Source organism: Oncorhynchus clarkii, chromosome 20 (genome assembly GCF_045791955.1).
Source record: "Oncorhynchus clarkii lewisi isolate Uvic-CL-2024 chromosome 20, UVic_Ocla_1.0, whole genome shotgun sequence".
NCBI lineage: Eukaryota > Metazoa > Chordata > Actinopteri > Salmoniformes > Salmonidae > Oncorhynchus > Oncorhynchus clarkii.
Window position 1 is genome coordinate 12,206,831 of NC_092166.1, and position 19,239 is coordinate 12,226,069.

Sequence of the window (19,239 nt, forward strand, 5' to 3'; positions counted from 1 at the left end):
TGCAACATCTCTGTTACATCCGCTCCTGTTTGTGGCAATGCGTTAGGCAATAGGAAGGAATACTCTTTGGACATCCATTGACGTACTCTATCAGTATAAGGTCAGAAGGATTAAGTCAGTATTACTGATCCAAAAATAAGATATAGAAAATATTGAAAAAATGGGATAAAATTGGATATAAAAACTGGATACGGTTTGGACGTCACTGGGATGTCACTAATGATTAAAGCACTGGTTTAAAGCACTGGTTTAATCATTTGCGACATCCCATAAACTTTGCAATGAAGTGAATGAGTCTGAAGTTCATAGACATTAACATTCATTCCTCTTAGCCTTTGTCATGTTTACATCCAAAGGTGTGACAGGCGCTATAGTCACTGCAACCAGCATGTCAACGGCAGCCATTTTGAAATCCTTATAAATACAACAACTGTGGGATTTGAGAGTTTACCCTTTGCTGTTTCTCTCTCTGTCTTTTTACATTTCCAGAAAAACCTCAGACCTTGGTTCAGATGGCAGTAATTAACCCAGTTCTGTTTACCATTTTGAAATGTTCGGTTTGTGGAAACTATCTTCCTTTTATTGTAGAGTTACACACAGTGTCCTTGAGAGAGAAAAATAGAGAGAGGGAGAAAGAAAGAGATGTGGATTATGAGGGAGCAGAACAAAGAGGGGAAAGGGTAAGATGAGAAATTAATTAATGAGAAATCCTCATTTCACTACGACACCACATTTACCCCCTCCCCACCCCCACCTCAAAACACACACGCTGATAAAAAAAGCATCTGGACATTGAGAGAGAGGGGAAAGAGAGAGAGGGTAAGAGGGAGAAATAGGGAGGGGTGAGAAAAGAGGGAGGGGAACAGGGTACCAAGCTAGGGCTCATTATATGAAACCTTCCTTACCCTGTAGACATAAAACATTCTTTCCATGAAAATAAACATAGCTGCTTCTCTGCCATTTCTCAGGAGAACTCTCCCCCTCAGAGTAGATCTGTTTCTCATTTGGGGAATTTTCATAATCACATAACATGGGAACACACTTTGTATGCCCTTGAGAGGAAAAGCAGAACCAGGATTTGCCAATGTTTTTTCCCCAAACCAATGGACAAATTGTTTGAGTTGAATTGAAGTTTGAACAGTGATATCAATGGTTTGCAAACTTTTATCATGATTCAATATTTCCCTCTAACCTCCATATGCATGTTTTTGTGTGGCGGCTTACCAGGAAGGCTCAGCTGACAGCACATTAAGGTAGAAATCTGTAGTGTAGAACAGAAATTATTCTCTGTCTTGTCGAATAGGGAATAATGCAAGTTTTATGTAATACATTTCAAGCTGCAAGGGTTCAAACATTGCGCACCACCGAACAAGCCTCATCGTTACTCTTTGACATTATTTGACCCCTCCTATCACAGCAAGGGGGCGTGGCTTCAGGCTTCCAGCACGTTGTGACCAATGACATGAGCATGAAGCGCTTGTTGCACATCAAGGGGAGGCGGACCATCCGGGCCACGGAGGTGGTACTGTCCTGGGCCAGCTTCAACCAGGGAGACTGCTTTATCGTGGACCTGGGCAAGGTAAAACTCTTCACTACAGTAGAGGTGAAATGTAGATCTGGCCTGTGTATATGTAGGCTACAGTATTGGAAAACTGTAAGTTGGAATCAGGGCTACGAGCTAAGTAACATGAAACTTATAGGTGCAGTATCTCACGTCATAATCATGCATTGACCTCAATGATATATTTGAATAAAATGTTAAGCTATGCATCTTAAGTTAGGATTTTGCCCTACAAGCCTGAAGGGCTTTTGGCTAAGTAACATGAAAAGTAAAAATGATATACACCTGAAATGGAATATCAGTACACGTATAGAGGCCTTAGTCACCGAACAGACAGTAATATAGTCACCGCACAGACAGTAATATAGTCACAGAACAGACAGTAATATAGTCACTGAACAGACAGTAATATAGTCACATAACAGACAGTAATATAGTCACAGAACAGACAGTAATATAGTCACCTAACAGACAGTAATATAGTCACAGAACAGACAGTAATATAGTCACCGAACAGACAGTAATATAGTCACCGAACAGACAGTAATATAGTCACCGAACAGACAGTAATATAGTCACCGGACAGACAGTAATATCTGTACACGTATAGAGCCCTTAGTCACCGAACAGACAGTAATATAGTCACCGGACAGACAGTAATATAGTCACCGAACAGACAGTAATATAGTCACCGAACAGACAGTAATATAGTCACCGGACAGACAGTAATATCTGCACCTACATGGTACCACTGGAAACCTAAACACTTTATGTCTTGTATTTCTTTTCCACCTCTTCTTCAGGATATCTACCAGTGGTGTGGCAGTGAGAGTAACCGCTTCGAGAGACTGAAGGCCTCCCAGGTGGCCATCGACATCAGGGACAACGAGAGGAACGGCAGGGCCAAGCTCCACATGGTGGAGGATGGTGCAGAGCCACAGGAACTCACTGAGGTGAGGGATAGGGATACACACAAACATGCTTACACACACACGCGCACACACACACACGCGCATACACACACACACACACACACACACACACACACACATACACACACACACCGTGGCGGCAGGTAGCCTAGTTGTTAGAGTGTTGTGCCAGTAATTGAAAGGTCGCTAGTTTGAAAATGTGAAAAATTTGTCAATGTACCCTTGAGCAAGGCACTTAACTCCAGGTGTAACAGTATAGCTTCCGTCCCTCTCCTCGCCCCTACCTGGGCTCGAACCAGAGACCCTCTGCACACATCAACAGCTGACACCCACGAAGCATTGTTACCCATCGCGCCACAAAAGCCGCGGCCCTTACAGAGCAAGGGGAACCACTACTTCAAGTTCTCAAAGCGAGTTACGTCACCGATTGAAACGCTATTAGCGCGCACCACCGCTAACTAGCTAGCCATTTCTCATCGGTTACACAGGCTCGCCATTTATATTGGCTGACCCTGGCCGTGACCCCACTCTCCGACGGTGTCTCAGGGAGCGTTAGGATATGTAAAAAACACACTTCCAATTCACATGTGTATAATACACACTTGTGTGAAATAGGATTAATATAAGCATCCACCAAATCATTATTACACACACACACATACACGGTTTGTGTCGTTTAAGATTAGAGTGAAAAATATATTTTTTTATGAGCATGGCCTTATTTCTATTACCGCATATTGGATGACTTTCATTGATATTCCATTCACCCAGTTCAATGTAACGTCAACAGGTTTAGGCTACTACATGATACTGGAATTTTCCCTATACCCATCATGAGGTTGCTACAACCTAGCATACAAATGAAAGTTTATAACATAGGTACACAGGTCGAGAGACATATTGGAGTAATCAAGGTGACAGACAGTGACACATTCACTGCACACTTTTGCATCTAGCATCTAGCTGATCTATCATCAGGCATCTAGCTGATCTAGCATCTAGCATTAGGCATCTAGCATCAGGCATCTAGCTGATCTAGCAGATCTAGCATCTAGCTGATCTAGCATCTAGCTGATCTAGCATCTGGCTGATCTTGCATCTAGCTGATCTAGCATCTAGCTGATCTAGCATCTGGCTGATCTAGCATCTGGCTGATCTAGCATCTGGCTGATCTAGCATCTGGCTGATCTAGCATCTGGCTGATATTGCATCTAGCTGATCTAGCATCTTGCTGATCTAGCATCTAGCTGATCTAGCATCTGGCTGATATTGCATCTAGCTGATCTAGCATCTAGCTGATCTAGCATCTAGCTGATCTAGCATCTAGCATCTGGCTGATCTAGCATCTGGCTGATCTAGCATCTGGCTGATCTAGCATCTGGCTGATATTGCATCTAGCTGATATAGCATTTTGCTGATCTAGCATCTAGCTGATCTAGCATCTGGCTGATATTGCATCTAGCTGATCTAGCATCTAGCTGATCTAGCATCTAGCTGATCTAGCATCTAGCATCTGGCTGATCTAGCATCTGGCTGATCTAGCATCTGGCTGATCTAGCATCTGGCTGATATAGCATCTAGCTGATCTAGCATCTAGCTGATCTAGCATCTAGCATCTGGCTGATCTAGCATCTGGCTGATCTAGCATCTGGCTGATATTGCATCCAGCTGATCTAGCATCTAGCTGATCTAGCATCTAGCTGATCTAGCATCTAGCATCTGGCTGATCTAGCATCTGGCTGATCTAGCATCTAGCTAATCTAGCATCTGGCTGATATAGCATCTAGCTGATCTTGCATCTGGCTGATCTAGCATCTGGCTGATCTAGCATCTGGCTGATCTAGCATCTGGCTGATCTAGCTGATCTAGCATCTAGCTGATCTAGCATCTGGCTGATCTAGCATCTGGCTGATCTAGCATCTAGCTGATCTAGCATCTGGCTGATCTAGCATCTAGCTGATCTAGCATCTAGCATCTGGCTGATCTAGCATCTGGCTGATCTAGCATCTAGCTAATCTAGCATCTGGCTGATATAGCATCTAGCTGATCTTGCATCTGGCTGATCTAGCATCTGGCTGATCTAGCATCTGGCTGATCTAGCATCTGGCTGATCTAGCTGATCTAGCATCTAGCTGATCTAGCATCTGGCTGATCTAGCATCTGGCTGATCTAGCATCTAGCTGATCTAGCATCTGGCTGATCTAGCATCTAGCTGATCTAGCATCTGGCTGATCTTGCATCTAGCTGATCTAGCATCTAGCTGATCTAGCATCTGGCTGATCTAGCATCTAGCTGATCTAGCATCTAGCTGATCTAGCATCTGGCTGATCTAGCATCTGGCTGATCTAGCATCTAGCTGATCTAGCATCTGGCTTATAGCATCTAGCTGATCTAGCATCTGGCTGATCTAGCATCTGGCTGATCTAGCATCTAGCTGATCTAGCATCTAGCTGATCTAGCATCTGGCTGATCTAGCATCTGGCTGATCTAGCTGATCTAGCATCTGGCTGATCTAGCATCTAGCTGATCTAGCATCTGGCTGATATTGCATCTAGCATCTAGCTGAACTAGCATCTAGCTGATCTAGCGTCTGGCTGATCTAGCATCTGGCTGATCTAACATCTAGCTGATCTAGCATCTGGCTGATCTAGCATCTAGCTGATCTAGCATCTGGCTGATATTGCATCTAGCTGATCTAGCATCTAGCTGATCTAGCATCTAGCTGATCTAGCATCTGGCTGATCTAGCATCTAGCTGATCTAGCATCTAGCTGATCTAGCATCTGGCTGATATTGCATCTAGCTGATCTAGCATATAGCTGATCTAGCTGATCTAGCATCTAGCATCTGGCTGATCTAGCATCTGGCTGATCTAGCATCTGGCTGATCTAGCATCTGGCTGATCTAGCATCTGGCTGATATAGCATCTAGCTGATCTTGCATCTGGCTGATCTTGCATCTGGCTGATCTAGCATCTAGCTGATCTAGCATCTAGCTGATCTAGCATCTAGCATCTGGCTGATCTAGCATCTGGCTGATGTAGCATCTAGCTGATCTAGCATCTGGCTGATATAGCATCTAACTGATCTTGCATCTGGCTGATCTAGCATCTGGCTGATCTAGCATCTGGCTGATCTAGCATCTAGCATCTGGCTGATCTAGCATCTGGCTGATCTAGCATCTGGCTGATCTAGCTGTTCTAGCATCTAGCTGATCTAGCATCTGGCTGATCTAGCATCTGGCTGATCTAGCATCTAGCTGATCTAGCATCTGGCTGATCTAGCATCTAGCTGATCTAGCATCTGGCTGATCTAGCATCTAGCTGATCTAGGGTGAAATCAGTAGTCCAAACTGTTCCATTTTGCAACTAAAACAAGTTTCTAGCGTTCCTCTGTGTTTGAGTCAGGTTGTTGAAAGGCTACATTAGATGCATTACTGAAAGGTAAACTAAGGAGAATATATATATTCTCTCTTTCTCCCTCCCCTCCCTCCCTCCCTCTTTGTGATTTTTATCAGCCAATATCAATGTAAAATAGGGAAATTGTAGCTGTCGTAAGGGCATGACATCAGCAGAAGGCAAGGCAGGTTGACGTGCTCCGAGTGTAGATTTATTTACAGATGTTCCAATGGTGAAAGCGTCATTTCATACCAAATATACAAGTAGATTTACCAAATATACACGGCAACAGCACAAAAGATATAGCCTCTGTATCAGGCGTAACCTGTTCTATCTTAACGGACACTGGTAGAGGGCAAGACTGTTCAGCCTCCCCTTGAAAAGCCAAATGGAATCTGTCTAACAGGAGCTTAAGCAGGTAGGCCTACTACATAATAGAAGCACTTGGCCCCCAGGACCATAATTGTAATTGGCAATTAAAACGAATAAACTGGTTCTACAATGTAAAAGGCAATTTATTTCCATATCCATTGTTACATTTGTCTTAATCAGACGGAATTATTTTTATTATATTTCAACACCATGCATACATGGAACAATAATTTTCTCTTATTCAACGTTCTGACCCCAAAGCGTTGTACAGTGCGCTCCTATTATGCAGAACTGTACTGCAGGACACAGAAACACAGAACTCCGACACAACCCAGGAAATATGAACAAAGGAAACCATACATTGAATTAAATAAACCGAACTTCTACCTCATGACTCTTTCGAACGTCCATCTGCAATATAGGCCTCACGTCCACTCAGAGTAGGGTAAGAAATGGTTGCCTAAATGAAAATGTGTCGTAGGCCTATCAGACATGAAACAGAAATGTCTATGTGTTGCAATTAACGGTACGGGATGGAATGATGAAACGCTAATAATTATTTTTGTATGAAATGGAATATAGATTTATCACATAGGGCCTGTGAATGTAAACGTGGGAAAGCAACAGCAAACATTTCAACAAGAGAAAAAAAGCGCTCTCCACTGGCGGGAGTTTGGAGAGCGTGAGTGACGAGAGTCTTTGCAATAGTAAGAATACATTTTTAACAACAAATTCCAAACGCAAAGCTTCATAAGTAAATTATCAATTTCAAGATATTGTTAGGCCTACATGCCAGAAGACCATTAGGCCTATGCTAGTAATTGATGCCCCATTGCAGGTGAGCTTGCAAAGTACACAGTTAATATTATTGATCACCAAACAAGATTTGGGTCATCATTTTTTATCATTATGGCAATCCTCTCTCCCTCCAATTTGATATTTGTGCTGCATCAAATCAAATCAAATTTATTTATATAGCCCTTCGTACATCAGCTGATATCTCAAAGTGCTGTACAGAAACCCAGCCTAAAACCCAAAACAGCAAGCAATGCAGGTGTAGAAGCACGGTGGCTAGCAAAAACTCCCTAGAAAGGCCAAAACCTAGGAAGAAACCTAGAGAGGAACCAGGCTATGTGGGGTTGCCAGTCCTCTTCTGGCTGTGCCGGGTGGAGATTATAACAGAACATGGCCAAGATGTTCAAATGTTCATAAATGACCAGCATGGTCAAATAATAATAATCACAGGCAGAACAGTTGAAACTGGAGCAGCAGCACGGCCAGATGGACTGGGGACAGCAAGGAGTCATCATGTCAGGTAGTCCTGAGGCATGGTCCTAGGGCTCAGGTCCTCCGAGAGAGAGAAAGAAAGAGAGAAAGAGAAAATTAGAGAGAGCATACTTAAATTCACACAGGACACCGGATAGGACAGGAGAAGTACTCCAGATATAACAAACTGACCCTAGCCCCCCGACACATAAACTACTGCAGCATAAATACTGGAGGCTGAGACAGGAGGGGTCAGGAGACACTGTGGCCCCATCCGATGACACCCCCGGACAGGGCCAAACAGGAAGGATATAACCCCACCCACTTTGCCAAAGCACAGCCCCCACACCACTAGAGGGATATCCTCAACCACCAACTTACCAACCGCCAACCCAGACAGGAAGATCACATCAGTGACTCAACCGACTCAAGTGACGCAACCCTCCTAGGGACGATATGAAAGAGCCCTAGTAAGCCAATGACTCAGCCCCTGTAATAGGGTTAGAGGCAGAGAATCCCAGTGGAAAGAGGGGAACCGGCCAGGCAGAGACAGCAAGGGCGGTTCGTTGCTCCAGAGCCTTTCCGTTCACCTTCCCACTCCTGGGCCAGACTACACTCAATCATATGACCCACTGAAGAGATGAGTCTTCAGTAAAGACTTAAAGGTTGAGACCGAGTTTGCGTCTCTCACATGGGTAGACAGACCATTCCATAAAAATGGAGCTCTATAGGAGAAAGCCCTGCCTCCAGCTGTTTGCTTAGAAATTCTAGGGACAATTAGGAGGCTTGCGTCTTGTGACCGTAGCGTTGCATGTTATTTTGTATATCAAGGGTGATGCAGCGGTTACTGTATCTGGCTGTGTGAATAATCCACAAAATGAGTGACAAAAAAATTACAAAACCTGGCCAGATACTTTCTTGTCATCAGTCTCAATTCAATTCAAGTCCCATGTCTAGGGGCTCCAAGTCCAAGTAATTTTTTTTTCTATCAATTCGAGTCATCAAATTTGTGATTCGATTCAGACTCGAGTCCACAACTCTGCCTAACCCTAATTCTAACACTAATTCTAACCTTAACCCTAAACAAGATGGCGCCAACAGAGATGGTTGCCTCGCTTAGAGTCCTTAGGAAACTATGCAGTCATTTGTTTTTTTTAGGCCGGGAAGAACTATTGGATATAAGAGCGACACACACACACACACACACACACACACACACACACACACACACACACACACACACACACACACACACACACACACACACACACACACACACACACACACACACACACACACACACACACACAAGCAAATTACTTACACACCTACTGTATCCAAATAACATTTAAATATTCCATTGTTGGACGTGACGATGATGCCATATCATAAAATGGTGCTATGCATTGATGAGGACTTCCCTGGACAATGAAATACCTCTCGCCGTGGGAATATATGTGGGCACAAAAGCTTTGAGAGAGAGAGAGAGAGAGAGAGAGAGAGAGAGAGAGAGAGAGAGAGAGAGAGAGAGAGAGAGAGAGAGAGAGAGAGAGAGAGAGAGAGAGAGAGAGAGAGAGAGAGAGAGAGAGAGAGAGAGAGAGAGAGAGAGAGAGAGAGAGAGAGAGAGAGAGAGAGAGAGAGAGAAACATTGCTCTGTCTCTGTATGAAACTAATCCTCCATTTTGGATCTGTCCTAGGCTCTGGGGCCCAAACCCATTATCCCCCCTGGCACCCCTGATGATGAGAAGGTGGACACCTCCAACAGGAAGAAGGGTGCCCTCTACATGGTAACTGATGTTACTGCACCTTTGATTGTTCAACATCAGTATAATGATTTGTAATTGTTGTTCCTATCTCATTGTTCTCTTCTCTTGATAATGGTGTTGTCCATCTCAGTGCTCACACATTGTTGATCTCTCAAGCTCATTCACATGCATTGTGAATCTAGGACGTTATGTGTTTAGTTGTTCATAACATTTAGTATATATTATTTAAGGATCCATTTGAGAAGAACAAATTATTTTTCAAGGGTCAATATATGTACAGTATAAATGTATGTATTTATTGATATCTCATCTCTGTGTATTTTGTAGATCTCCGATGCCTCTGGCTCTATGAAGTCGTCGGTGGTGGCCTCGTCCAGCCCCTTCAAACAGGCCATGCTGACCGCCGAGGAGTGCTACATCCTGGACAACGGAGTGGACAAGAACGTCTTCGTATGGAAAGGCTAGTCCTCTCCACTGTTTTTAAACACTTGCCAGGATATCAAACGTTACCTATGCAACACATTTCTTACATAGAATGCAGTTAAAAGTGATTCATATATAAAAAACGTAAAACATATTTTCTACTTCTACTGTGTAGGATAGTGCGAGATTCAGAATGAGTTGTCGAGTAAATGTTCATTAAATCCCTGTGCACAGCTGTGAGTTTCTAGAGTATTGTTGAGATGTGTTGATGATTAATCAACTTTATCTTACCTCCATCACAGGACCCAAGGCCAATGCAGCCGAGCGCAAAGCAGCCATGTCAGCAGCCCAGCAGTTCATCAAAGAGAAAGGCTACTCCGACAAGACACAGGTACACTGATGGAATAATGTGAAGTAACATTTTTAACTGAGCATGGATGAAAACATTTGGACCTTTGCTAGGTCTTGCTCAGGCACTACTAGGCTATGTTCAAAATGTTGTTAGCTATGTCCACTTTAAAAAAAAAAAGTTACTTAAAATGTTGAACAATAATGAATTGAAAACAAATATTGATAGTGAACTAGTCTCACATAACCACACTACTAAGTTTAGATTATCAATTGGCTATTGGAATGCATGTGAGAGGAAATCGAGGTTCATGGTAAACAACAGAACAACTGACTCTTCCTTTTTCTTCGGCCTTGCAGATCCAGGTACTACCAGCAGGAGGCGAGACCACTCTGTTCAAGCAGTTCTTCAGTGACTGGAAGGACAAGGACCAGACCACGGGCCCCAGTAAGGCCTACACCATAGGCCGCATCGCCAAGGTGGAGCAAGTGCCCTTCGACGCCTCCACCCTCCACTCCAACAACAACATGGCCGCCCAGCACAACATGGTGGACGACGGCAAGGGCAAAGTCCAGGTAAAACACACAACACTGGACTACAATGGAAATAACTAAGTGAGGGTTCTCATAGTCATTTTGCCCAGGGTCTGGCTGTTTATGTTTACAAAGACAACCACGTGCCGCACTAAATTGGCTAGGGGACCAGATGTAGCTCACTGCCCGTATGTTTCAGACCGCTGAACTAAGTCTGTATACAGTGATGCGGGAAGGGCTAAAAAGAATCGAACGATGCAGTTGGCTGTTCTAAGAGTGGTCTGAGGCAGGCGTTAGATTACAAGCTTTTTAAAGTGCAATGTTAATAACGCTGGTTTTGGGAAACAGCTCGGAGATTTAACAATTCTCCTACTAAGGTTCTAACAATGAACTTAGCCTAAAATGTCCCATGCAACCATTTTTTTTTGTGTAACAATGAAGTACCTTACTGTGATTGTTTTCAATTAAAATAGATTCTTAGAGCAAAGAGAATTTCTCAAGCAAGAAATTAGCTAGGACCTTCTGGGAATGGTCTGAGTAGGGAGGGGAAACTGAAAACTAGCTTTTATTGGCAGAGAGGTTTGGAACTCTCTTTCTTATAAGGTCACCAGGCAGACCAAAACTCCATCCCACCAAAACAGGCTGACATTTCAGGCAGTCTTTTCAAACAGCTTTTACACTTAAAGGGCATAATCATTATCATAATTTTCACAATTTCACAGTATTACTTCTACCTCATAGTGTGGAAATATACTGTATATAAAACACAGGTAAATCAAGTTTTTAACTGCACTGGGCCTTTAAGATGCTTTTGGGAAAACTAGCCCTGGTAAATACAAGGTTTTGAAGCAAAGGGTCACTCAGGGTGCTGGGGACTTTTCAAACAGATCAGGGCAGCAACATACACATGGAAAATTATACTATTGGTTTCAGATCTGGCGTGTTGAGGATGGTGATAAGGTGGCTGTGGATCCCTCCTCTTATGGCCAGTTCTACGGAGGAGACTGTTACCTCATCCTCTACAGCTACAGGCTGGGAGGCAGGGAGCAGCACATCATCTACACCTGGTCAGTACATATGACATCATCCAAAAATATGCTATAAACATGACATACACAGTTAAAATGACATCATCTACTTTACACTTGGTCAGTACATATGACATCATCCACAACATCTTTATTTACATATAGACAGTTCAAATGACATTCTCTACAAGGAAAAGTGATACCTAGTCAGTTATACAACTGAAATGTATATTCTGCATCTAACCCAACCCCTCTGAATCAGAGAGGTGTGGGGGGCTGCCATAATTGACATCCCTGTCTTCGGCACCCAGGGAATAACTGCCTTGCTCAGGGACGACAGATTTTGACCTTGTCGGTTTGGGGATTCGATCCAGCAACCTTGCGGTTACTGGCCTAATGCTCTAACCACTAGGCTACCACACCTTATCATCTACTGTGCATCTGCCACCTGGTCAGTGCAAATTACATCGAAACCCGGTGTGTGTACGTGACATCATTAATAACAAATCACACCAACGGGGTATTTTACCTTACCCCAACCTGTTCTGGAATATTCTGAAACCCTTATATGTGTTATCCTAGTCTAAGTTCATAAAGAAGGATGTATCTGAAATAATCATGGCAAAACTGACTCAGTACTTGTAGTAGTGCATGTTCGATACCTATAGAAAGGTCTCAATAAGGTGGGCTTGACGTGTGTGTGTTTTTGTGTTTATTCATCTGTATCTGCGTGTGTGTCAGGCAGGGGCTGAAGTGCACCCAGGATGAGCTGGCAGCCTCTGCTTTCCTCACGGTGAAGCTGGATGACTCTATGGGAGGAGCCCCTGTTCAGGTGGGTCTCTATCCTCTCCATTTCATCCCCATGTCCCCAACACTCACAGTCCAAAAGCACCTGAGCAATAGGTACAACGGTGTGACATTTAGATTCGTAAGGTCACTGGACTAAGCACTATAAGTGAATAGGCCAAAGCTGTTTCATTTATCGTCCTTCATAAAGCCGATGGCATGATGGATGATCTTTTGGCAAGGGCAGCTGCTGCATTGGTGTCCAGTCATTTAAGTCACTCACAAGTGAGGTCATATGAGACGGCCTACAGGGAGGAGGTGAGGGCCCTCGGAGTGTGGTGTCAGGAAAACAACCTCACACTCAACGTCAACAAAACTAAGGAGATGATTGTGGACTTCAGGAAACAGCAGAGGGAACACCCCCCTATCCACATCGATGGAACAGTAGTGGAGAGGGTAGCAAGTTTTAAGTTCCTCGGCATACACATCACAGACAAACTGAATTGGTCCACTCACACAGACAGCATCGTGAAGAAGGCGCAGCAGCGCCTCTTCAACCTCAGGAGGCTGAAGAAATTCGGCTTGTCACCAAAAGCACTCACAAACTTCTACAGATGCACAATCGAGAGCATCCTGGCGGGCTGTATCACCGCCTGGTATGGCAACTGCACCGCCCTCAACCGTAAGGCTCTCCAGAGGGTAGTGAGGTCTGCACAACGCATCACCGGGGGCAAACTACCTGCCCTCCAGGACACCTACACCACCCGATGTCACAGGAAGGCCATAAAGATCATCAAGGACATCAACCACCCGAGCCACTGCCTGTTCACCCCGCTATCATCCAGAAGGCGAGGTCAGTACAGGTGCATCAAAGCTGGGACCGAGAGACTGAAAAACAGCTTCTATCTCAAGGCCATCAGACTGTTAAACAGCCACCACTAACACTGAGTGGCTGCTGCCAACACACTGACACTGACTCAACTCCAGCCACTTTAATAATGGGAATTGATGGGAAATGATGTAAATATATCACTAGCCACTTTAAACAATGCTACCTTATATAAATGTTACTTACCCTACATTATTCATCTCATACGCATACGTATATACTGTACTCTATATCATCGACGGTATCCTTATGTAATACATGTATCACTAGCCACTTTATACTATACTATGCCACTTTGTTTACATACTCATCTCATTTGTACACACTGTACCCGATACCATCTACTGTATCTTGCCTATGCTGCTCTGTACCATCACTCATTCATATATCCTTATGTACATATTCTTTATCCCCTTACACTGTGTACAAGACAGTAGTTTTGGAATTGTTAGTTAGATTACTTGTTATTACTGCATTGTCGGAACTAGAAGCACAAGCATTTCGCTACACTCGCATTAACATCTGCTAACCATGTGTATGTGACAAATAAGATTTGATTTGATTTGATTTGATATTATTGAACCACGTGTGGATTTTGTCTTTATAGACTGAATAGTTGCGTGGAAAGTGTTTTTATACTGTCCAGCAGAGGGCAGTCACACTTTGTTTTACTTCCAGTGTGTGTACAATTTTAATGGTTACCATATTGACACATAAGGTTCCATCATGACAGTATATTGTAATAAGGAAAGCAATCTTTGGCAATTTTTAAAAATTTAATCACCAGAATTACCTGTCACTTTAGAATGGCTTTTCTTCTACATAGTTATCATTAAGTGTCCATTTTCCCCTCCAGGTGCGTGTGACCCAGGGTCAGGAACCTCCCCACCTGATGAGCCTGTTCCAGGGCAAGCCCATGATGGTCCATAATGGAGGGACGTCCCGTAAAGGAGGACAGTCGGGTACTGGCAGCACCCGCCTCTTCCACATTCGTCAATCCTCCACCCGCGCTACACGAGCTGTAGAGGTGAGTTCTCCGTGTGTGTGTATGTGTGTCAAACTGGGACCACACTTTGTACCTGTGTGTGTGATTGCTTGAGGAAGATTAAGTGTCTAACAATTGTTAGCCTAAACCATCAAAATGACTGAACTTCTGAGCACCTCGTTCTCCTCTCTCTCTCAGGTAGAGCCCTCTGCCTCCTTCCTGAACACCAATGACGTGTTTGTGCTCAAATCTCCCACCGCCATGTTTGTGTGGAGAGGGGTGGGTGCCAGTGAGGAGGAAATGTCCGCCGCCAAGCATGTTGTGGGTTTCCTGGGTGGCAGTGGCAGTAATGTGTCTGAGGGCAAGGAGCCAGGTAAGGATTCCATCTAGTGTTACAGGTTTATTGTATTAAGTGGGGTGCATCTTAATATTATTAATTTGGCTGGATCGCAATAGTATGACATGGGGTGCATCTCAATAGTCAAATGTGGCTTCTTCTTCTTGTCTTATCCTTCATCTACAGCCTGAAATCACAGGATATGGGAAAGCAACTTTTTCAGATGAGTGTTGATGAAGGAAAGGTTACATGGAGAGGAAACAACTTTAGACAATTGAAATGTGCCCCTAAATAAGACAGAAAAGAAATAACATCACACATCCTGACAAATCACAACAAAACACTATATAGTGCCAAACAACCAAGGAGACTAATCCATGCTGGTCTTTTCTGTCCTAGCTGGGTTCTGGTCTGCCCTGGGAGGGAAGAAGGAGTACCAGACTTCCAAGAGTCTGCAGAACATGGTCAAACCTCCACGCCTGTTTGGCTGCTCCAACAAGACCGGATGCCTCAGTGTAAGTGATGGATTGTTGTTGAGTGTGTCTAACGTAACTAACTCTCTTGGATAGATATATTCCCAGTTCATCCCCAATGGGGAATTCAGTGTCACTCAGGAGGAGAGAAAAAGGCATAGGTAATACAAAGTACAATGCAAAATTCAAATGTGCCCATGTTCCAAAGTGCTGTAACATATTGTAATCCTCCAATCATCAGGTGGAAGAGGTTCCTGGAGACTTCCAACAGACTGACCTGGCCACTGATGATGTCATGTTGCTGGACACCTGGGACCAGGTGAGTGAAGCTCCCCCATCCATATCATAATTCACAAGCGTGTTCATCTTCTGCTCTAAAAATACAATGCAGAGTGAATCTGAAAGTCTATAAACTAACAGCATTTCTGGACTCCCGCCAGATCTTCCTCTGGATTGGCAATGAAGCAAATGCAGAAGAGAGAACTGGAGCACCCAAAATAGGTAGGACAAACACGCAGGGAAACAAACTTTCACAGTGGCCCCTACCCAGGACGAAGACTGAGGCCACAACTGATTAAGGAGAACATGATCTCTAACTGTATCTATATAATCAAACAAGGACCTTTATGTACAGTACCAGTCAAAGGTTTGGATAGACATACTCATTCAATGGTTTTTCTTTATTGGACTATTTTCTACATTATAGAATAACAGTGAATACATAAACACAATGAAATAACACATATGTTATTGTGTAGTAACCAAAGAAGTGTTAAACAAATCAAAATACATTTTAGATTCTTCAAAGTAACCACCATCTGCAGCAGAGGGAACTCTGGGACTTCCTTTCCTGTGGCGGTCCTCATGAGAGCCAGTTTCATCATAGCGCTTGATGGTTTTTGTGACTGCACTTGAAGAAAGTTTCAAAGTTCTTGAAATGTTCCATATTGACTGACCTTCATGTCTTAAAGTAATGATGGACTGTCATTTCTCTTTGCTTATTTGAGCTGCTCTTGCCATAATATGGACTTGGTATTTTATCAAATAGGGCTATCTTCTTTATACCACCATCACCTTGTCACAACACAACTGATTGGCTCAAACGCATAAAGAAGGAAAGTAATTCCACAAATGAACTTTTAACAAGGCACATCTGTTAATTGAAATGCATTCCAGGTCACTACCTCATGAAGCAGGTTGAGGCAATGCCAAGCGTGTGCAAAGCTGTCATCAAGTCAAAGAATGGCTACTTTGAAGAATCTCAAAACTCAAATATATTTTGATTTGTTTAATATTTGTTTGGTTACTGCATGGTTCCATATGTGTTATTTCATAGTTTTAATGTCTTCACCATTATTCTACAATGTAGAAAATAGTACAAATAAAGTAAAACCCTTGAATGAGTAGGTGTGTCATATATATACAGTGGGGCAAAAAATAATTTAGTCAGCCACCAATTGTGCAAGTTCTCCCACTTAAAAAGATGAGAGAGGCCTGTAATTTTCATCATAGGTACACTTCAACTATGACAGACAAAATGAGAAAAAAATCCAGAAAATCACATTGTAGGATTTTTAATGAATTTATTTGCAAATTATGGTGGAAAATAAGTATTTGGTCACCTACAAACAAGCAAGATTTCTGGCTCTCACAGACCTGTAACTTCTTCTTTAAGAGGCTCCTCTGTCCTCCACTTGTTACCTGTATTAATAGCACCTGTTTGAACTTGTTATCAGTATAAAAGACACCTGTCCACAACCTCAAACAGTCACACTCCAAACTCCACTATGGCCAAGACCAAAGAGCTGTCAAAGGACACCAGAAACACAATTGTAGACCTGCACCAGGCTGGAAAGACTGAATCTGCAATAGGTAAGCAGCTTGGTTTGAAGAACTGTGGGAGCAATTATTAGGAAATGGAAGACATACAAGACCACTGATAATCTCCCTCGATCTGGGGCTCCACGCAAGATCTCACCCCGTGGGGTCAAAATTATCACAATAACGGTGAGCAAAAATCCCAGAACCACACGGGGGGACCAAGTGAATGACCTGCAGAGAGCTGGGACCAAAGTAACAAAGCCTACCATCAGTAACACACTACGCCGCCAGGGACTCAAATCCTGCAGTGCCAGACGTGTCCCCCTGCTTGAGCCAGTACATGTCCAGGCCCGTCTGAAGTTTGCTAGAGAGCATTTGGATGATCCAGAAGAAGATTGGGAGAATGTCATATGGTCAGATGAAACCAAAATATAACTTTTTGGTAAAAACTCAACTCGTCGTGTTTGGAGGACAAAGAATGCTGAGTTGCATCCAAAGAACACCATACCTGCTGTGAAGCATGGGGGAGGAAACATCATGCTTTGGGGCTGTTTTTCTGCAAAGGGACCAGGACGACTGATCTGTGTAAAGGAAAGAATGAATGGGGCCATGTATTGTGAGATTTTGAGTGAAAACCTCCTTCCATCAGCAAGGGCATTGAAGTTGAAACGTGGCTGGGTCTTTCAGCATGACAATGATCCCAAACACACCGCCCGGGCAACGAAGGAGTGGCTTCGTAAGAAGCATTTCAAGGTCCTGGAGTGGCCTAGCCAGTCTCCAGATCTCAACCCCATAGAAAATCTTTGGAGGGAGTTGAAAGTCTGTGTTGCCCAGCAACAGCCCCAAAACATCACTGCTCTAGAGGAGATCTGCATAGAGGAATGGGCCAAAATACCAGCAGCAGTGTGTGAAAACCTTGTGAAGACTTACAGAAAACATTTGATCTCTGTCATTGCCAACAAAGGGTATATAACAAAGTATTGAGAAACTTTTGTTATTGACCAAATACCATAATTTGCAAATAAATTCATAAAAAATCCTACAATGTGATTTTCTGGATTTTTTTCTCATTTTGTCTGTCATAGTTGAAGTGTACCTATGATGAAAATTACAGGCCTCTCTCGTCTTTTTAAGTGGGAGAACTTGCACAATTGGTGGCTGACTAAATACTTTTTTGCACCACTGTATATATATATATACACACACACACTACCGTTCAAAAGTTTGGGGTCTCTTAGAAATGTCCTTGTTTTTGAAAGAAAAGCACATTTCTTGTCCATTAAAATAACATCAAATTGATCAGAAATACAGTGTAGACATTGTTAATGTTAATGTCTCCCTCCCTCTCTAGCTAAGGACTATGTGGACTCAGACCCCTCTGGACGCAAAGGACTGTCCATCACCACCATCAAACAGGGGGCTGAACCCCCAACCTTCACTGGCTGGTTCCAGGCGTGGGACCCCAAAATGTGGGAAACAGACCCTCTGAAGATAATCCATGCCCGCTTCTAAATGCCAAACTCCACCCCCTTACCTATCTGGCACTTACACATACGCATGTCATTCCCCCGCCCTGCTCTTTGGATCAGAGTACCAGTATAACACCCTGGACTGCTATTTTAATTAGACTTGTTTTTATGCCATAACGTTGTCTATTTTAGACTCATACGAAACATTTACCTAGCATGCCTTTTTTATCTGCTGTTGGAGCAGAGAAAAACCTTATCTTTTGGAGCCTGTTTATTCCAGTAGTCTATTGAATCCAACGAGTATTTTGTTATACTTTGTGAAGTCATGATATGTGATTACCATTGAGACTTAGGTCTCATTTGAAAGCATGCTGCATTTTAACAGGATATCTCTGCCGGAGAAATATGTCTGCTCTTCTTTTTTCTTTTTTTTTACATTACTTTCGATGATTCTGAAATGGTATTATGGATGGCTTTTTCAATTAAATTCCTAGTATTTCTAGAGAAACTCTAGAAATGAGAACATGTTGGTAGCCTATATTTTCTATGTTGACAGGTGGATAGGAACGACAGCAGACCAAGGTATCATACTTTTAACATCAGCACAACCTCTTCCATGTAACATTTATCTTTCGTCTGAAGTTAGTCAAATAGTGGAAAAAACTGAGAACAGACAGCCACAGTACCTCAACAACGGAAGACTGCCTCAAGAGGATGTTATCTTTTTACACACCACCTGGCTAGGCGGCGTTGTCTTCCTTCTTCCCACCTTTAGATCTACAGTGGCAGTCAATGATTAATATAAACCCTGGATTGCTAATGCTATGTATTGTTTTTTATTTAACCCTTATTT

The 19,239-nt window shown here is 43.1% G+C and overlaps 1 protein-coding gene across 1 annotated transcript in view; it reads left to right on the top strand.

Annotated features, from left to right (window-relative positions):
• Nucleotides 1–18,909, top strand: part of LOC139375917 (gelsolin-like) — a 37,884-nt gene extending 18,975 nt beyond the window's left edge. Inside the window, exons 4-17 of the mRNA XM_071117879.1 lie at nt 1,418–1,579; nt 2,365–2,514; nt 9,225–9,314; nt 9,621–9,753; nt 10,019–10,107; nt 10,425–10,640; nt 11,532–11,665; nt 12,368–12,458; nt 14,158–14,328; nt 14,485–14,659; nt 15,023–15,138; nt 15,338–15,415; nt 15,537–15,597; nt 18,269–18,909. Coding sequence (XP_070973980.1) covers nt 1,418–1,579; nt 2,365–2,514; nt 9,225–9,314; nt 9,621–9,753; nt 10,019–10,107; nt 10,425–10,640; nt 11,532–11,665; nt 12,368–12,458; nt 14,158–14,328; nt 14,485–14,659; nt 15,023–15,138; nt 15,338–15,415; nt 15,537–15,597; nt 18,269–18,429 — 1,827 coding nt within the window. The 3' untranslated portion in view covers nt 18,430–18,909. The remainder of the gene's footprint in view (nt 1–1,417; nt 1,580–2,364; nt 2,515–9,224; nt 9,315–9,620; nt 9,754–10,018; nt 10,108–10,424; nt 10,641–11,531; nt 11,666–12,367; nt 12,459–14,157; nt 14,329–14,484; nt 14,660–15,022; nt 15,139–15,337; nt 15,416–15,536; nt 15,598–18,268) is intronic.
• The last annotated feature ends 330 nt before the right edge of the window (nt 18,910–19,239 follow it).